The 18932-nt window shown below is 43.4% G+C and overlaps 1 protein-coding gene across 1 annotated transcript; it reads right to left on the bottom strand.

Annotated features, from left to right (window-relative positions):
- Positions 1-9998: 9998 nt before the first annotated feature.
- On the bottom strand, positions 9999-12309 carry LOC125507948 (trimethyltridecatetraene synthase-like). Its single transcript, XM_048672487.1, has one exon. It carries the CDS (start codon positions 12261-12263, stop codon positions 10662-10664), a length of 1602 nt encoding a protein of 533 aa, XP_048528444.1. The 5' UTR covers positions 12264-12309; the 3' UTR covers positions 9999-10661.
- Positions 12310-18932: the final 6623 nt, after the last annotated feature.

Here is an 18932-nt window from a genome sequence, read left to right as displayed (position 1 = left end):
GATTAGTTCTTTTTCTTCACCACCCACATCTGAAGGGGTGGCAAAGAGTTCATCATTCTGCGAGCTCCATACGAGAAGGATGGCATAGAAGCCAGTCCATTTCTTTTCACATAAGAGGGGTTAGAGTAAGCATAAGAGTATGCAGAGAAATTCTTCGAGGACTTATGGACATAATGATTTGAAGAATAATGCACATATCCATAATCCTTAGATCTTCCCTGCGAAACAGACGGGTTAGCACGATGATGTTCATATGAGGACTTGGATCCATATGAGGAATTTGATCTGGGCTTCCTATTCTTCACAGGTGGCGTCATGATGACATTCACCTGAAGATTTTCAAGGCATCTTTTGGGAACCCAGATTTTCTTCATCGGGGAGCCGTTCCTGCAGTTAGTGCCAACATATCTAGCAAATACTTCACCATCCTGATTTTTGAACAGCTTATAGTTGGAGTTAATTGACTCATCATCAGAATGAGGAGATTCACATGCAAATCCGGATATGTTAGATGGATCAACTAGAGGTCCCTTTGCAGCAACCCATGTAGTTTTGGGGTACTGCTCAGGCTTCCAATATGTGCCATCAGCATTGAGTTTCCTTTCAAAGGCGATACCCTCTTTCCTAGGGTTCCTATTGAGGATCTGCTTTTTAAGCACATCACAAAGAGCTTGATGCCCTTTGAGGCTTTTGTACATGCCTGTCATGTACAGTTCCTTCAGCCCTGCATCGTCAGTGATACTAGCAATGTCCTCAGATGAGGAATTAGTGATAGCAGAGGCATGTGAGGAATTTGAAACATTAACAGTATTTGAACATTCAGGTGAAGAATTAGCAGATTCACGTTCAATGCACTTCAAGCATGGAGGAACAAATTCTTCCTGAGATGCGCTGATTTGTTGAGCAAGTAATGAATTGCGCTCCTTCTGAAGATCTTCATAACTCACTCTTAGCTTCTCAAGGTCTTGCTTTCTTTGAAGAAATTCATAAGAAAGCTTCTCATGATCCGATAAGAGAGTGTTATGATGACTTTGAAGTTTTTCAAGCTTGGATTGAAGTCTCTGAAGATTTTCAGTCAAAGTTTCAGTGCGATCCATTTCTTCACCCAACATATCATCACTTTTATTTAGCATGTTTTGAACCTTTTCTAAAGCCCTTTGTTGTTTTATAGCAATCTTAGCAAGTTTAGAGTAGTTGGGCTTAAGATTTTCATCAGATTCATTCTCACTTGATTCAGAGGAGGTATATTTGAGTACCTTGGCACCCTTTGCCATGAAGCAATAGGTGGGAGCGTAGTCATCATCGCCTTCATCAGCCTTGTTGATGAGGTCATTTTCTTCAGTGTTGAAGATAGACTTGCTGACGAATGCAGTAGCGAGAGCAAGGCTTGCCACTCCGGATTCGGACTCGTCAGATGACTCCTCTTCCTCATTTTCTTCAGATTCAGCCTCAGAGTCCATTTCCTTGCCAATGAATGCCCTGGCCTTCTTGGAGATGCTCTTCTTGTGATATGAAGGCTTTGAGGATTTTGATGATGAGGATTTTGTGGATTTCTTATTTTTCTTCGCATCATCAGAACTGTAATCCTTGTATTTCTTCTTCTTTGATTCCTTTTCCCACTGAGGACAATCTTGAATAAAATGTCCAGGCTTCTTGCATTTGTGACAGAGCCCCTTCTTGTAGTCACTGGATGAGGAATCATTGCTCCTTGAGGATCTTCCAAGGCGACCACGTCTTGAGAACTTTTGGAACTTCTTCACGAGCAGAGCCAGATCATGGCTCAATTCTTCAGGATCACCAAGGCTGCTACCAGAGTCTTCATCTTCGGACTCAGATACTGCCTTGGCCTTCAGTGCACGTGTTATGCCATAGCTTGAACCATAGAGATCTCTCTTTTCAGCAAGTTGGAACTCATGAGTATTTACCCTCTCAAGAATATCAGCGGGATCAAGTGACTTGTAATCAGCACGTTCTTGTATCATCAATGCCAGAATGTCAAATGAGGAATCAAGCGATCTCAGCAATTTCTTCACCACCTCATGGTCGGTGATGTTAGTGGCACCAAGTGCTTGAAGCTCATTTGAGATGTCAGTGAGGCGATCGAAGGTTTGTTGAACATTTTCATTGTCGAGTCTTTTGAAGCGTTTGAAGAGATTGCGAAGAACATCAACTCGAGAGTCACGCTGAGTTGAGACTCCTTCATTCACTTTGGACAACCTGTCCCAGATAAGCTTCGCTGTCTCCAAAGCACTCACTCTGCCATACTGTCCTTTGCTCAGATGGCCACATATGATATTCTTCGCTTGAGAGTCGAGTTGCTTGAATCTCTTCACATCAGCAGCATTCAGAGAAGGTGTGACTGAGGGAACACCATTTTCCACAACATACCAGAGATCGTTATCAATTGCTTCAAGATGCATTCGCATCTTATTCTTCCAGTAGGGGTAGTCCGTCCCATCGAAGGTAGGACACCCAGCAGAGACCTTGATCATACCTGCGGTCGACATAACTAAAACTCCAGGCGGTTAAACCAAAATCACACAGAACAAGGGAGTACCTTGCTCCGATACCAATTGAAAGTGCGTTATATCGACTAGAGGGAGGGTGAATAGGCGATTTTTATGAAATTCTTCACTGAGGAATTAGTCAGTGAGGAAATTCATTAGCGAAGAACTACTAGCAGCGGAATAAGTACTCAAAAGTAAACATAACAGAATACAAGCATAGTCATCATGATGAAATGAAGACAGGCACAGAGTACAGGAAGCGTAATCACAGGATAACACAGGATGAAGACAAACAGACTGAAGAAATTGAACTGAGGAAATTGAGAAAGTCTTCAGTCAAAGTCTTCAAACACAGATATGAACAAACACACAACACAGTTATGAGGAAATGTAAGAGTTGGGGGAATAGAACCGGTGAGCTTGGTGAAGACAATGATTTGGTAGACCGGTTCCAACTGCTGTCTCAGTTGTACGTCTGGTTGGAGTGGCTGAGTATTTAAACTCGAGGACACACAGTCCCGGACACCCAGTCCTGAACACGCAGCTCAGGACACCCAGTCCTCACCGTATTCTCCTTGAACTAAGGTCACACAGACCTCGTCCAATCACTCGTGGTAAGTCTTCAGGCGACTTCCAAACCTTCACAAACTTGGTCACCCGGTGATCCACAATTCCTCTTGGATGCTCTAGACCATGACGCCTAACCTTCTGGAAGAAGCACAGTCTTCAAAGGTAACAAGCGTGGATCCACTCAGGATCAATCTCTTCAGTGATGCTCAATCACTTGTGATTTGTAGGTGTTTGGGTTTTTGGTTTTCCGGTTTTTCCTCACTTGATGATTTTCACTCAAAGTCCTCAGAGGATGGGTTGCTCTGAAATGATAAGTGTCAGTTTCTCTCGGAGCAGCCAACCAGCTAGTGGTTATAGGGGGGGGGCTATTTATAGCCTAGGGAGCAGTCCGACATGATAAGACATAAATGCCCTTCAATGATATGACCATTAGGTGGATAGATATTTTGGGATAGCTGGCGCATAGCACAGCAACGGTCGGAATTTTGAGTAGCAAAATCCTCAGGGCTATCATGTTCCTCACCGTGTAGGCAATCCGCACTGGCGAATTCCTAACTCCTCAGTCAGGACAAATTCCTCAGAGACCAGAAGAACTTCGTCTCTCTCACCGAAGAAATTGACTGAACTATATGAGATTTCCAATGGCTTCACTCGAAGGGATTGGTAGGTGTAGGATTTTGAGTTGAGCATCACATGGAAATTTTTCCTTCGTATTTCCTCGACCCCCTTTAACAGTACGGTGTTTCCTATGACTCAAGAAGGAGAAAACAAAACTATGAAAACGAAAGTCTTCACGCTTCATGTTCCTCAAAAGAATACCAAGTCTTCATAGTCACACCAATTTCTTCACTTTTAAAGTCTTCAGAAAGTCTTCAGAAATACCAAAATCTTCAGTCGAAGATATTCATTTTTAGGGGTCGACTTTTCCTGTAAATATCAAACTCCTCATAGACTTATAGACATGTGTACACTCACAAACTCATTAGTCCCTTAACCTATAAGTCTTCAATACACCAAATCACTAAGGGGCACTAGATGCACTTACAGACATGACCCATCCATTAGCTTAGCATAAATGATCGTTTAGTTTTATTGCTATTGCTTTCTCCATAACTTATACATATTCCTACGACTATGAGATTATGCAACTCCTGATACCGGAGGAACACTTAATGTGCTATCAAACGTCACAACGCAACCGGATGATTATAAAGATGCTCTACAGGTGTCTCCGATGGTGTTTGTTGAGTTGGCATAGATCGAGATTAGGATTTGTCACTCCCATTGTCGGAGAGGTATCTCTGGGCCCTCTCGGTAATGCACATCACTATAATCCTTGCAAGCAATGTGACTAATAAGTTAGTTGTAGGATGTTGCATTACGGAACGAGTAAAGAGACTTTCCGATAACGAGATTGAACTAGGTATGATGATACCGATGACCAAATCTCGGGCAAGTAGCATACCGATGACAAAGGGAACAACGTATGTTGTTATGCGGTTTGACCGATAAAGATCTTTGTAGAATATGTAGGAACCAATATGAGCATTCAGGTTCCGCTATTGGTTGTTGATCGGAGACGAGTCTCGGTCATGTCTACATAGTTCTTGAACCCGTAGGGTCCGCACGCTTAACGTTCAATGACGATCGGTATTATGAGTTTATGTGTTTTGATGTACCAAAGATAGTTCGGAGTCCCGGATGTGATCACGGACATAACGAGGAGTCTCAAAATAGTCGAGACATGAAGATTGATATATTGAAAGGTTATGTTTGGACACTGGAATGGTTTTGAATGAGTTCGGGCATATACCAGAGTGTAACCGAAACCCCCCGAGGGCTAAATGGGCCTACATGGGCTTTAGTGGGAGAGAGAGGAGGCGGCCAAGAGGTGGGGGCGCGCTCCCTCAAGCCCAATCCAAAATGGGAAGGGGGCCAGCCTCCCTTTCCTTCCTCTCCTGTCCCCCTTCCTTCCTCCTCCTATTAGGATTAGGAAAGGGGGGAAACCTACTCCTAGTAGGAGTAGGAATCCTCCTTGGGGCGCACCATGAAGGGCCGGCCGGCCCCCTCCTCCCCTCCTTTATATACGGGGGAGGGGGCACCCCATTGACACACAAGTTGATAGTTGTCTTAGCCGTGTGTGGTGCCCCTTCCACAGATTTTCAGCTCGGTCATATCGTTGTAGTGCTTAGGCGAAGTCTTGCGTCGGTAACTTCATCATCACCGTCATCACGCCGTCGTGCTGACAAAACTGTCCCTCGGCCTCAACTGGATCAAGAGTACGAGGGACGTCACCGAGCTGAACGTGTGCATATCGCGGAGGTGTCGTGCGTTCGGTACTTGATCGGTTGGATCGCGAAGACGTTCGAATACATCAACCACGTTACTTAACGCTTTCGCTTTCGGTCTACGAGGGTACGTGGACACACTCTCCCCTCTCGTTGCTATGAATCTCCTAGATAGATCTTGCGTGATCGTAGAATTTTTTTTTTGAAACACTACACTCCCCAACATCTCCATCTTGCCCATATATCTTGCATGCCATATTTATTGATGATTAATTTATTTTCCCATGTTTACAAAGTAATGTGACGCGGTCATTGGATCCAAAACCTTACTGTTTTCCTTATGAATCAAGTATTTTAGGCTTTAAGTTACACCAAAATACTATTACTACCATCGGACCTATTTGCCCATTCAATTATTTACATGCATACTGTCCATGCATATGTCAATAGTTGCAGCGTGCATTTTAATTCTTCCTTTCTCATACCAACATAACACAAGAAATCCCGCTGCAACGCGCGAGGTATCTACTAGTGTCTCCAACGAGGCAATCGGTCCTATATACGGTTGGGGCCGGATTTGGAAACTGGTTTGTTCAAGTAAGGATGGTGTGGCGGCGACGTCATCCTCATGATGGACCTGTGTCCTGGGGCTCCGCCGTTGCGATGGCATTTGCTTCACCGATTGCGCGAAGCTTGGGAGGTAGTCCAAGAGCGGATACATATTATGGTTTGCATCGACGACATCTGAAAGATGAAACATGTGATGGGTCCATGGTTGATGGATGACAAGTATGGTTTCCTCTTTTGATGTCTTAGTCATGGTGGGTGCCAGATCTAGAGTTCGATGGAGTGTCCGGGGTGTTACCTCGGTCTGATTCGTTCAACGACAATGACTTCATTTTTGTTGAGCCACCTTGAAGGTCCGTAAAGCTGCATATTAGCGATGGAGCCGCGTCGAACTCGGGTGAGGAGGTGATCCGTTATCTTTTCTTCGGTGACTGCTGAGGTGGTGCCGGAGGCAAATGACGAGCATTGGTGTCAAGTTGAGAGACATTACCAGTCTTTTGGGATTTGTCATGTCGATCTTTGCGTGATGATTTTTAATAGTGAGTGTATTACTATAAAAAAAGATAGAAAGAGAGTAATGGTACGTACAAATCCGCACCACACACTAGAAACAAACAACTCAGGTGCTGTGCTAGGAAAAAGACCTAGGCAATCACTCGCTAGTCGCGGCGAAGGGTTCTTGAGAGCGAAAAAGTTTTTTTTATCGGAGCCGGGAGCTACCAGTCAAGCATTCGTCGTTGATTCTGGCATTCAGATGTGTGGCATCCAACGTATAAAGTCAGAAAGATTCCTTTGTGCAATACATTTCTATATACAGCTGACACCTTCTGACAAATACATGATCATCACGTCCCCACTACTTTTATATCTAGTACTGCATGCACACTCATAGTCCTCTTCACCCATAGAGAAACTAGCATTTATTTTCTTGTGAGATATTAATTCACCAATATCTTGAAAACAAAAATCTGGTTATTTCATATTTCTATATATTTGAGTTCCTGACAATGAGATCTTTAAAACAAGACCAATTTTGACTATATTTCAAACGAGTTAAAAAAACCGATTTTACTCATTAAAAAACGATTTCACTCATTTCAGTCAACAAAAGTTTACTCATTCCAAACAAATTATTTCACTAATTTGAAAAATACATATTCACTCATTTATAGAATGATTTCACTATTTTGAAATAGCAAGTTTCAGTCTTCTTTAAAATATGATAGTGAAATATGCTTCTGAAAGGATTGAAATCCTCTTTTTGAAGAATCGAAATCATTTCTTTGACAGTTGAAATAACCAGTTCACTCATTCTGAAATACGAAATTGGAATCGGAATAGCTGAAATGACATTGCAAAAAATTAAAAATTATTTATGCCACTCTATTGAAATACAAAATTTCAGTATTTTGTAAGATATGATAGTGTATTTTTTAATTGGATTGAAACTTTATTTTTTGAAGAATTGAAATCATTTCTTTGGGAGTTGAAATAATCAGCGTCAATCATTGTGAAAAATGAAATTGGAATTGGAAAAACTGAAACGACATTGTAAAAAAAATTAATATAACAAGTTACACGTATTTCACACGAAAATATGTGTAAAATGTACGAAGAATAGATTTCACTCATTTCAAATATTGGTCCTCAATTAAAAAACCTTTTACTTCAGGAAACTGGTTTCGCTCATTTCTAAAAATTATCAGCTTAGAAAAACAATTTCACTAATTTCAGAAAACACATTACGCTCATTTTGCAAAACTAATTTCACTGCAAATTTACAAAATATATTGAAACGTATTTCACTCATAACAAATGTCAATTTCAAACACTGAAAAATGCAGTTTCACATAAAATGTTGGTTATATTCCACTTTTTCAAATAACCTATTTCGTTCGTTCCAGAAAACACATTACATTCACTGAGTTAAAATACTATATTTTACTTGTTTCAAAAACCGATATCACTCATTACAAAAATATTGATTTCACTAGTTTCAGAAAACACATTACACTCATTTTAAAAAATAGATTTCACTCATTTCACACATTTTTAGAAAACATGTTACACTCACTTAAAAAGTATACATTCCACTATTATGAGAAAACACATTATGCTCACTCGATTGAAATACTCCTATATTTCAATCGTTTCAAAAACTGATTTCACTCATTACAAAATATATTTTAAAAACAAATTTCATTGTGTATTTCCAACAAAATTGAAACGTATTTCACTGATCACAAATATCAGTATCGAACACTAAAATAAGTAGTTCCACACAAAATATATTGAGTGAAATATCTTAATTGAAACATTGAAAATTTAACGTGTTTTAAATATATCCAAGATTGATCTTGTTCTAAAGGTCCGATCTTTGCGCTACTAATTCAAATATATAAATTATTTCAAAAACAAAATTATAACTTGAAAGATATGAATGATTAAAATTGTCATGGGGTGAATAAAATGAGAGGGAATTGCACAAACCACCACTTATTGAGGCTAGTGTTGCACAAAACACCTACTATACAGGTTTGTTGCGAAGAACACCACATATTGGTGTAATACATTGCAAATAGGTCTAATCTAGTGTTTAGACACATTGATATAATTCCAGATAGATAGGTCTTGCTTGTAAGTGCACATGTGGCAATAAAAACCGGCCACAACAGCCAACATATTAGACTGTCATTGTCTTCCCAAACATGTGGTCCAATTGAGCCGTAACTTTCCCAAATTAATATTGAATACATGTAATATTTACATGAATTGTTTCACATTTTACTGAAAATGTCAAAATTTGAATAAAAAATAGTATGGGCTAACTAAAACTTCCACACTCTAGCAAACCATTGGTCTAAATGGGGTAAAACTTTCCCTAAATGGTAATGTCAAATTTTTCACATTTTCTGAAATTATTAAATTTTGAACAAAATGTTGAATGAAAGAAGTTCGGCATGTGATCACTAGCACCAAAAACATGGTAGATATTGTTGCCATTAGATTTTAGCATCCAAGTAGTTTCTATGTGGCCACTACATCCAAGTAGTGGTCATCACAAAATAATAATGACTAATCTCACACACCTGGTTCGGAGGAGGAGCTCTAGCTCTCCGCGGCCGGTGATTGCGTCTATCCTTCACTACCACCGCCATCGTATGCGCCCGCGGCGGCTCCGCCCGTAGCCACCGGGACATATGTGGTGGCAGGGCGTCGTGCGGGAGGGTCGGCACACCGCGGGTGTGGCTCGATGCGTCGGAGGAGGAGCAAGTGACCTAACTTGAGCAGTGGCACCGTGCTAGAGGAGGAGCGGGCCGATGGGGAGCGCCGCATGCAACGCGAGCGCGGGGAGGAGGAGCACCGACAGCGCTGGCTGCACGAGGAGGAGGAGGAGGAGGAGCGGCGGGAGCAGGAGGAGGAGGCGCCCTGAGCCAGGCGGCCTTGTCGGAGGAGGCCAAGCTGGCGGCCTACCAGACGTTGTTCCCATGGGCGCAGCCGCCGGAGTTCCTCGACCTCACCCGCTCCAACGACGAGGATGACACTTAGGGCTATGGGCGAGGACGGCTAGGAGGCTTTTTTGTTTTTATTATGTTTTTATGTTTAATTATTTTTGAAGTGGACTTTGCGAGGTTTTAATGTTTAATTATGTTTTAAATTTAAATATTTTATGTGCCTATTTATTTATTTAACACCACGTGGACAAATGTGTCGGTCAAGGTGGGCGCACTAACCGTTCTAAATCAAAAATCGGACAAGCGTCTGCTTGGCTGACCCGAACGAACAAAAAACAAACAAAAATCATGTTTGTTTGCATCGGCCGGTTGAAATTGCCCTTACAAGCGGGACCTATCTATCTGACATTATGTTAATGCGTCTAAACACTAGATTAAACCTATTTGCAATGTATTACACCAATATGTCGTGTTCTTCGCAACAGACCTGTATAGTAGGTGTTTTATGCAGCACTAGGCCCAACAAGCGGTGGTTTGTGCAATTACCTCATAAAATGATGTTTTGTTGATGGGAGAGGAGAGAATGAATGTGTCATAACCTTGTACCCGTGTGAAAGAAAAATAGAAGGACATGACAATGCATGCTATCTTTATCTGCCAACGGAGGAACCCACAAAAGAGAAATGCCAACACTTAAAAGCTAGAAAAAGATGTCAAATACGTGCAACTATACTGGGATACACACCATGTGGCTGAACCCCATTGGGTGACCGGTAGCTCCCGGTGCCGGTAAAAGTTACTTTGCGTTCTTCAACACAAGCGCTATATAAGCGACACGCAGTATAAAATCTGCTTTTATCATACACGGACCTGATTTAAAATCTCCGACAGCCGCATAAAAAGCCTGCGCGCTATAATTACTGCAACGCGCATATTAAAAAGGCATCGCGCGCAGTATATTTAGTGTGTCGGTCGAGCGCGCTGCAAATTCTAGGCTGCTGCAGATGAGACCGTTTGATTAGGACCGCTGGACTCGCACGCGCTACATGTTTTACAGCCTTTGTTGAAGCAAACATCTTCTAACACCTAAAAAAAGTACTTGCGCGCTGTAAACTCTTTTTTTTAAGCACCATGCATTGGACGGCTGTTGAAGATGCTATGAGAGACAAGGAAAGATGGTGTGGCTGAGAAGAGAGCTCCACCAAGCTGCGTTGAGCTAATTCAGTCGATTGAACCAACTGTTCGGGAAATTGATTTTGCATGCACGGTTCTGATCAGGTCATGGCGGTGTAGAGATGCGCCGGCAGCCTGGGCTCCGGTACGGCGACGAGTGGCACCTTCCTGCGCGTCGACAGCCCGACATGCTCCTCCATGCTCAGGTCCTCCGGCGAGACCCCCTCGGGCAGCCGCCACGCGAATCCTTGCAGCAGGTTGGCCAGGCCGGCGCCTATCACCTTCATCGCCAGCCCGTACGCCGGGCATATCCGCCGCCCGGCACCGAACGGCAGCAGCTCGAAGTGCTGCCCACGAACGTCCACGGCGCTCCCGGCGAAGCGCTCCGGCCGGAACTCGTCGGGCCGGTCGGGCCACGACGCCGGGTCTCGCGCAATGGCCCACACGTTCACCAGCACGCGCGCGCCGGCGGGGACGTCGTAGCCGGTGACCAGTGTGTCCTCCCGAGCCATGTGCGGGACTAGAAGCGGGCCCACCGGGTGCAGCCGCATTGTTTCCTTCACCACGGCGTCGATGTAGGGGAGGCGGGCCAGGTCGCTTTCTTCGACCCACCGGCTGCGGCCCACCACGCGGTCGAGCTCCTCGGTGGCGGCGGCTGCGGCATCCGGCCGGCGCAAGAGCTCCGACATGGTCCACTCCATGGTCACCGCAGAGCTCTCCGTGCCACCGGCGATGATGTCCTGGACAAAGGCCTTGACGCCGTCACGCGTGAGCCTTGCTTCTGTTGACGACGTCCCAGCCGTCTCGCCTTCCTCCTCGGCGAGCTGCAGCAGCACGTCCACCAAGTCCCTCGCTGCAGCGGACTCGCCGTGGCCAGTTCCGGTAGCCATCGCCACCTGGCGCCGCTCCTCGTCGTGCTCATCGAGAATCCTCTCGAGGAACCGATCGTACACCTTGCTCAACCTCTTCATCCTCCGGACGCAGCCCTGCACGTCGAGCCACCCGAGCCATGGCACCCACTCGCCGACGTTGCTCACCGCTCCGGTCACCGCGAACGCTTCATCAAGCGTTCGCCGGAACTCCTCACCCTCAGGGCTGCCGTAGCAGCCCGACCACTTCTCCCCGATCGACATGCGCAGGACATTCCGCAGCGTGGCGTCCGCCAGGTGCTGCCGGACCGCAACGGCACGGCCGCGGCATTCGAACAGGCCACACACGAGCGCCCGGAGCTCCTGCTTCCGAATATACTCGTACGAGTCGACGCGGCGCGGGGAGAAGAGCTCGGTGGCGCAGAGCCTGCGCGCCATACGCCAGTATGCGCCATACGGGGTGTGCACGATACCAAGGTACCCGTACGCGGCGTGCTCGCCGGCAGCGGTGCACGGACGGTCGGCGAAGGCGAGGTCGTGTGTCTTGAGGACGAGCCGGGCGGCATCGGCGGAGGAGGCGACGACGGCGTGGTAGGAACCAAGACGGAGGTGCATGAGCGGGCCGTGGCGCGCCGCGAGCGCAGCCAGAGCGCGGTGCGGCGGGAGCGCGCCCGCGAGGGCGCCGAGGCTGCCGAGCACTGGCCAGCCCCGCGGTCCCGGCGGGAGGTTCAGGGCCTCACTCTGGCGGCGCCGTGAGAAGACGGAGCTGAGGACGAGTACGATGAGGATGGTGACCAAGGCCATGGCCATGGGCAATGTCAATGTAAGCTCCATTATTGAAACGTTTTGGCCTTGGCACTAGCACTACTTGGGTGTGTATGTGTGACCAAGCATATATATGCATCACTCTCAGTGTAGTTTGTGATGAAAACTGGTTGGCTGTAACACATTTCTCTATCCAAGCATGAAAGGTATGCGGATGGGTGTTTGTGTCTTTGCGATACATAGGTCCTGATTCCCCTCGGCACATGCAAGGAAAATATGCAGATAAGTGTTTTGTGTGTGATCCACGAGGAGACAGGTCTTTTTCAGTGTGCAGGCTGCCACGAAAAAAAGTGTATTTCCCGTACTCGGGCGCGGATGTTTGGTCTACGGGGACATCTACAGCCTATAAGATTTTTTTTAGTAATTTAATAAAAAGTCAAAAAATTCTAAAAATACTTTTTTTAATAAACTTGACCTTCTATTGTACTTATGAGAAAAATTTCACAAAAAACATTCCCCATTTGACTTCTTTTTAAAAAGACAATTTTTTGGTCAAAATAGTGTGAATAGTGACCTATAATAGCAAATAAAATTTGTCTTTTTCTATAAAGTCAACATTGTTTTTTTTTCGTGAAAATTTATATACTAGTGCAAAAGTAAGTCAAGTTTATTCTGAAAATACTTCTGAACTATTTTGATTTTTGTTTAATTATTAGAAAAAACCCATATAGGGTGTATATACAACTAGGAACCAAAGTGTATTTCCCATACTCAGTACTCCTACATAGTACTCTCTCTCTATATATATATATATATATGGCTGGACTATTTTGTTACCCGCAACAGAATAATCCACCTCCCGCTGACGGGCCTCGCCCCCACCTCCCGGCGACGCGCCGCGCCACCACCTCCCGCAGACGCGCCGTCTCCTCCCTCGCCAATGTGCCGCCCCTGCCTCCCACCGACGCGCCGCCCCCCCCCCTTCTCGCCGACGCGCCCCGCCACCACATCCCACCGATGTGCAGCCGCCTACCTCCCGGCGACGCGCCGCGCCACCACCTCCCGCAGTCTCGCCGTCTCCTCCCACGCCGACGCACCCCGCCACCACCTCCCGGTGATGCGCCGCCCCTCCTAGTCCCGCCGATGCGCTGCACCACCACCTCCCCGCGCCCCGGCCGCCCCTTCTAGTCCCGCCGATGCGCCACACCACTACCGCCGCCCAACCCGTCCGCCCACAAGCTTGGGCACTAGGTTTCCCTCCTCGCTGTGGTGTCCCTGCTGACCATCAACATCGGAAGCGGGTTGGCGACCGGGACCTCATCGTGCCCGTCTCCGACATGTGTCGAGGTAAACAAAGTCAGCGGAATTGGTATTGTGAGCTTGTTGGCTAACCGGTCTTGTGTGTTATCTTAATGTTGGACTGAGGAATTTGATATTAAAATTAGTCATCTACAAGTTGGAACATGGAGCTTGCAGCTTATGTTTGTGTAGTTTGAACTTAAGCTGGTCTCCCTCTCATACTTCAGGTTTTCAGTATTGATCTAGTCAGTATGGTGAAGATGAAGCTCCTTTTTGAACTTCTCCAGTTAATATACATGCACTTGGTCATCTTTTTTACATGTACTAACATCAGCTCATTCGAAGTTGTTCGTGTGCCTGTAAAACAAATCAGTTCAAATCTCAAGAGAAGTAAGCTCAAAATAAAAATACAGATGTTCAAAGCCAAGATGTTTGCATATGTTTTGTTGAATTGAGTTCCTTCCTAAAAAAAGCACTAAATATGTTTGCACATCTTTTCAGTAAACTTTTAAAAAAGTTTCTTTTTGAACTTCTCAAAACTAATATACATGAACTTTATTATCTTTTTAACATGTACATATATCAACTTCGTTGGAGATTGTGAGTACCTATACTACAACAGTTCATTGACAAAAAATATATCAGTTCAATACATACTTGGAAAAAATTTCAATACCGAGTGTTCTTTGCCTAGATAGTGCCTATAAGAAATTAAATCACGCATTTCCATAAAACTATGTACTGATAAATCAGAACTCGTGCATTTCCATAAAATTTTGTAAGTTTCGTGTGTGTGCTGCTACAAATCTGAAATATTTTTCCAATCATATTAGTACTGATGCAATCACCTAAAAAAGTTTAAAAAAATGTGTAAGTTTAGTGTGTGTGCTGCTACAAATCCAAACTTCTTGTCCAGTCATTCTAGTACTGATGAAGATCGAGTTAACTAAAATAATGTAGCCAATTCCTGAGACCCTTACTAGTCCCTTCATATATTTGGACCTTTGCCTCGTCAGTACAACAGCACGCTCCATAGCCGGCCATGAGAAAAAAGCTGCGTACAGGCCACCCTGTGCTCCATCCTCGATCCAGCTCTGTCATCTCCCTCTCATCCTCTCTCTCTGCTCTGCGTGTGTGTGTGTGCAGGGAGTGGGAGGAGATAGAGCAGGGGAGTGGGAGGCCCTTCCATGGCGAATTCATAGGCATCTTCCTTGGAGATTGTGAGCTCTCTCGATTATTGCTTGAGGATTTATGTTGTTGGTCTGTCCACTGTTTAGTTCAGTGGACAGAATATTACCTTAGTTCAAAAGTGCCAAAGAGTATAGTTCAGAGTATACTAAATGTCCATATTGTAGATAATATTTGCATTGTCTTAAATTTCAAGAAACAAGCTTTAGTACAAGAAAAATGGGGCAGTCACTTCATCCATATCCAAACCCCCGTTGACGTGCGGCGGCAGGAAACATTTCCAAGTTGTTTTCTTTCTATCTTTGCTTAGCACAAAATTGTGCAAATGCCTAGCAGAAATAGAACTTATCCGTATACATGGGTAGGTTCATGAAAAAATGTAGTAGTAGTAGTTCAGTGAAAGGATTCACATCAGTTCAAACATTTTTGAATGTTCAGTAAAAGTTCAAATAGACTAGAGGTTTTCACCTCATTCCAAAAGCCTAAACCAACATTACAATGATAGGATAAAAATTAGTTCAAAAAAAATGCTGGAGGTTTGTCGGAATGACAGAAAAACATCAGTTCAATTTTTCTGTAGCATCGCTTTTATTGCTAAATGTTTTAGTCACTTGTTTTCTTGATGCCATCAGGTATTTGCTTAAATACCGCGGTCTTGTGCCGCTGGTACTAGTGTGGATGGGTAGCAAGTTCAACTACCAATCAACACACAGTTCAGGCATGTTGTCTGACTCCCACACGTTCCTAGAAGTTGTTCTGCGATTGGAAATCTAGCAGTAGCAAACTCTTGTTTTCACTGTTTATGATCACCTCAATTTCTAAATTAAGTTCTGTTCATAGGAGTGCTTGTAATAAATTAGTTTCATTTTACTTATGTTCCTTGAATTTGTAGTACCCTGATAGATTTGGTAGTGACATGAGCTTCCTCTCCACCACTCCAGGATATGCAGCGCTATCCTAGTCCAGCCCCATGGCGTACATTAACTTAGTTGTTATAGCAAAAATAGTACAAAACTCTTTTTAATTTTATTTCTGAACTTATGATGTTACTGTACATTAACTTGGTTGTTTTTTTACATGAACTACTAAATTGTGGAGTTGCATTTTGTTTCTTCATTACATACATGATTGAATGTAATCAATGGAACATATGTCGAATCTCCAAGATAGATTTCATATTTATTTTCTTGCCAGTACCAAATCTTTCTGTGGATCAGTACAACTTCTGTACGACCTTTTGTTAACAAATATTGTAGTATTGTTTCTACATGAATCTGTTTAGTACTTTGTACAACAAGTTTGGTCCATTTGTAAAATTATGTGAATGAGTAGCATAAATAAATAAAATATGAAAAAGGCATCCTTCACTCTTGCAGTCTTGAAGGTAATTAAGTGCCTTTAGAAATTCTAACAATCCATCCCAGGCTAAGCAAAACAGTACATGTTAGTTTTTTTTAAAAAGAATCTAGTATAAGTTGATCAACGTTTTAATTCTTTTCACTATATATGCACTTCATTATAGTCAACCATTGGTTAATTTGTCAGCTGTAAGTGAATAATGATCTTGCATTGTTGAGAAACACGTACCCGAATGTGGTTCAAAAACAAAAGTAAGTTAAAGAGAGGGGGTGTGGTCACTGAACCCTGATGGTGCACTCACGTTATTAACTGAAATGTTCACTATTTGTATACCACCATTGCATTGTGATATCTATGTAACTAGGCCTAAGGTTCTTAAGGGTGTCATGATTTGGTCAACATGTTCTCTGTTTATTCTATTTTAATGTCTGTAGTACATTCCAACTTGGCGTGATTCACATCATCGTTAGTACCATGTTCGCTGGCAAGACCACTGCACTTCTCTGAATTTGCTGGTGGTGTAGCAGCCCAGTATATATTTTATCATCAGTTCATAAAGGAAAGATGAATCAGTGCAATGTGCGTGTTAAAAAATCAGTTTTATATTGTACGGTAGTTCGCTGTATAGAAAATTTGTAATAGTTTGGCCAGAATAAAGTTCGCATAGTTCAGACTTGCGAGGTAGAATGTTCAGTGAGAGAAAACCATCAGTTTAAATATATACGCAGGAGGTTGAGAGCATAAAAAATGTGATTTTTTTATGTGTTTAATTTTTCAGCTGTAAGAGAGAAGAATTTATCTCTTGTCTATCTTGCTTCTCAGGAAAACTGGGCAGGGAGTCGAGAAGCCGGGCAAAAATGTGTTGCTGCACAAGCACCTACAGTTCCCGGTGGTCGCCTTGGCCGCACTTGGCCATGAGCTCATCCACCATGGTGACTGGCAGCCATCCAAGTGGAACACAGACATTAGTCCAAGCAGAATTTGGGACGGCTTCTGGGCAACTGCAGGTTAGAAAGTTCAACATCTGCTAGGAATTCAGTGCAGAGAAATGTAGTTTAGAAATTCATCTTCTGTTCTCCCTACCCCCCAAAGTTTTTCTTCTAAAGCTTGAAGCGAATGGGCTAAGAAGTGTTATAAGAAATTGTTTTGGTTCCGTATATACATTCCATATGAGAAGATGCATCATGTTGAAAAGCTTGGTTCGCTGTGTGGCCTAGAGTAGCATGAGACTCTAATGTTCTCTGAACATATTCAGAGTTTAACTAATTCAGTGCAAGTTTTGCTTATGAAAACTGATATTTTCCGCATGTACTAATCCATTTCAACTGTGGGTGTGTTTAAAAAAGAATTCAACATGTACTGAAAAATGCCTTCAAAAAACAAAGAGTAAATAACATCAGTGAGATCTAGTACCTAAATTACAAAAGTTCACTGACAAAAAAAATCAGTAAAATATAGTGCTTCAACTAGAAGATCACTCATGCTATTTGCTTCATAGTTTCTCTGTTGTTTCAACTTTTATTTTAATCTTTTCATTTGTAAATTCTGCATCTTTTTTTTTACAAATTATAGGCATGATACTTGTACTGGGACTAGAGTACAAGTATTACTTCCAGGCAAGTTCAAAATAAAACCCGAAGAAAATTCTTTGTCCATGTGGCAAATAACTTGTTGCTGCACTTCAACATTCAGTTTGCCTGTAAGCATAGCAACGAGGTGGCATCCTCGCTGCGTGCCTCTGCCGAGGAGGATGTAGCAGCGGGGTTGAACTCCCCGTTCGTATCTCCTCTCTCTTATCTCTCACCAACAAAAATTGATTGCTAATTTGATTTCATGTAATGAACTATGATTTTCCATTGATGCAGAGAAGGTGATTGATTGTTCATATGCCCAATGAGAACTGGCATTTTTTCTTAAGGTTTGATGTTACACTACGGCTAAAGTGTTTTAGTTGTTACAAGTAGAAAACTCCACAACAACCTGTGAATGCAAGTTTCAATTTTGGTTGGGATAGTGGTGTGGGTAGACTTGTATTTTCCGTGATTGTAGAAGCATCTAGGGAAGTAACACAGTATTTATGTGAATTGTTGTCCGTTCCATGTGCATGTTCGATAAGTTCAAATTTTAATTTGAGATTTTTGACAAGATATAATAATAGGATTGCATTGTATAGATACATAAGTTCAGTACAGAGATGGTGATTCAGTTCGTCTTTTGTATGCACAAGTTCATCTTTTGTACGCTTTTCAGTTCATCTACTTCTGATGGTGAGTCCGATTTCCTCTGTGTTTCCATCTTCATATAATAGAAACAAGTGCTTGTGGTTATGCTTCAGAATGAGCACCGTACTTTCACTTGGTTAACATAAAACAGGATGCATCGTGGATGTGCTCATCATAAAACAGGATGAAGTTTATGCTGCGTACACCTTTGCCTCTCCGTTGCTTCACTCTCAAAAACATGTGTATGTGCGGCTGTTTATTGCTTCTTGCTACTACTATTTTTGTAAATGATTTTGCGTGTGCACTCCAGGAGTGTTTTTGTTTCTGTGGGTCAGCTGCTCAACAATCTTGTACCGCCCAGTACATGTATTACTATTGGGAAGGTTCAAAAATCAGAACTCCACAAGTTCAACATGGTGTATGACACAAAGGAGATCATCGAGAGGGCGCGCCGCGGCGTCATGGGCTACATCAAGCACGCACTCACCCTCTTCGCCAGTTTCGCCATTGTCCTCGTCGTGTCCTCATCATCGGGGTAAGCACCCTAGCCATCTTGGCTGACTACTCATCCTCCACCCACAGTTGCTAAAATTCGATTCATTTTTATATGATGTGATCCATTGAGATGGTTGACGGTGTTGTGTTCCATTGCAGCTCAAGAACGCAGGCG

Source organism: Triticum urartu, chromosome 5 (assembly GCF_003073215.2).
Source record: "Triticum urartu cultivar G1812 chromosome 5, Tu2.1, whole genome shotgun sequence".
Classification (NCBI taxonomy): Eukaryota; Viridiplantae; Streptophyta; class Magnoliopsida; order Poales; family Poaceae; genus Triticum; species Triticum urartu.
The sequence above is the reverse complement of the archived record's forward strand: the minus strand, read 5'-3'. Positions and strand labels throughout refer to the sequence as shown.

What these genes read in the sequence shown, in the direction of transcription:
- LOC125507948 (XM_048672487.1), bottom strand. Translation starts at nt 12,263, where the DNA reads ATGGAGCTTACATTGACATTGCCCATGGCCATGGCCTTGGTCACCATC.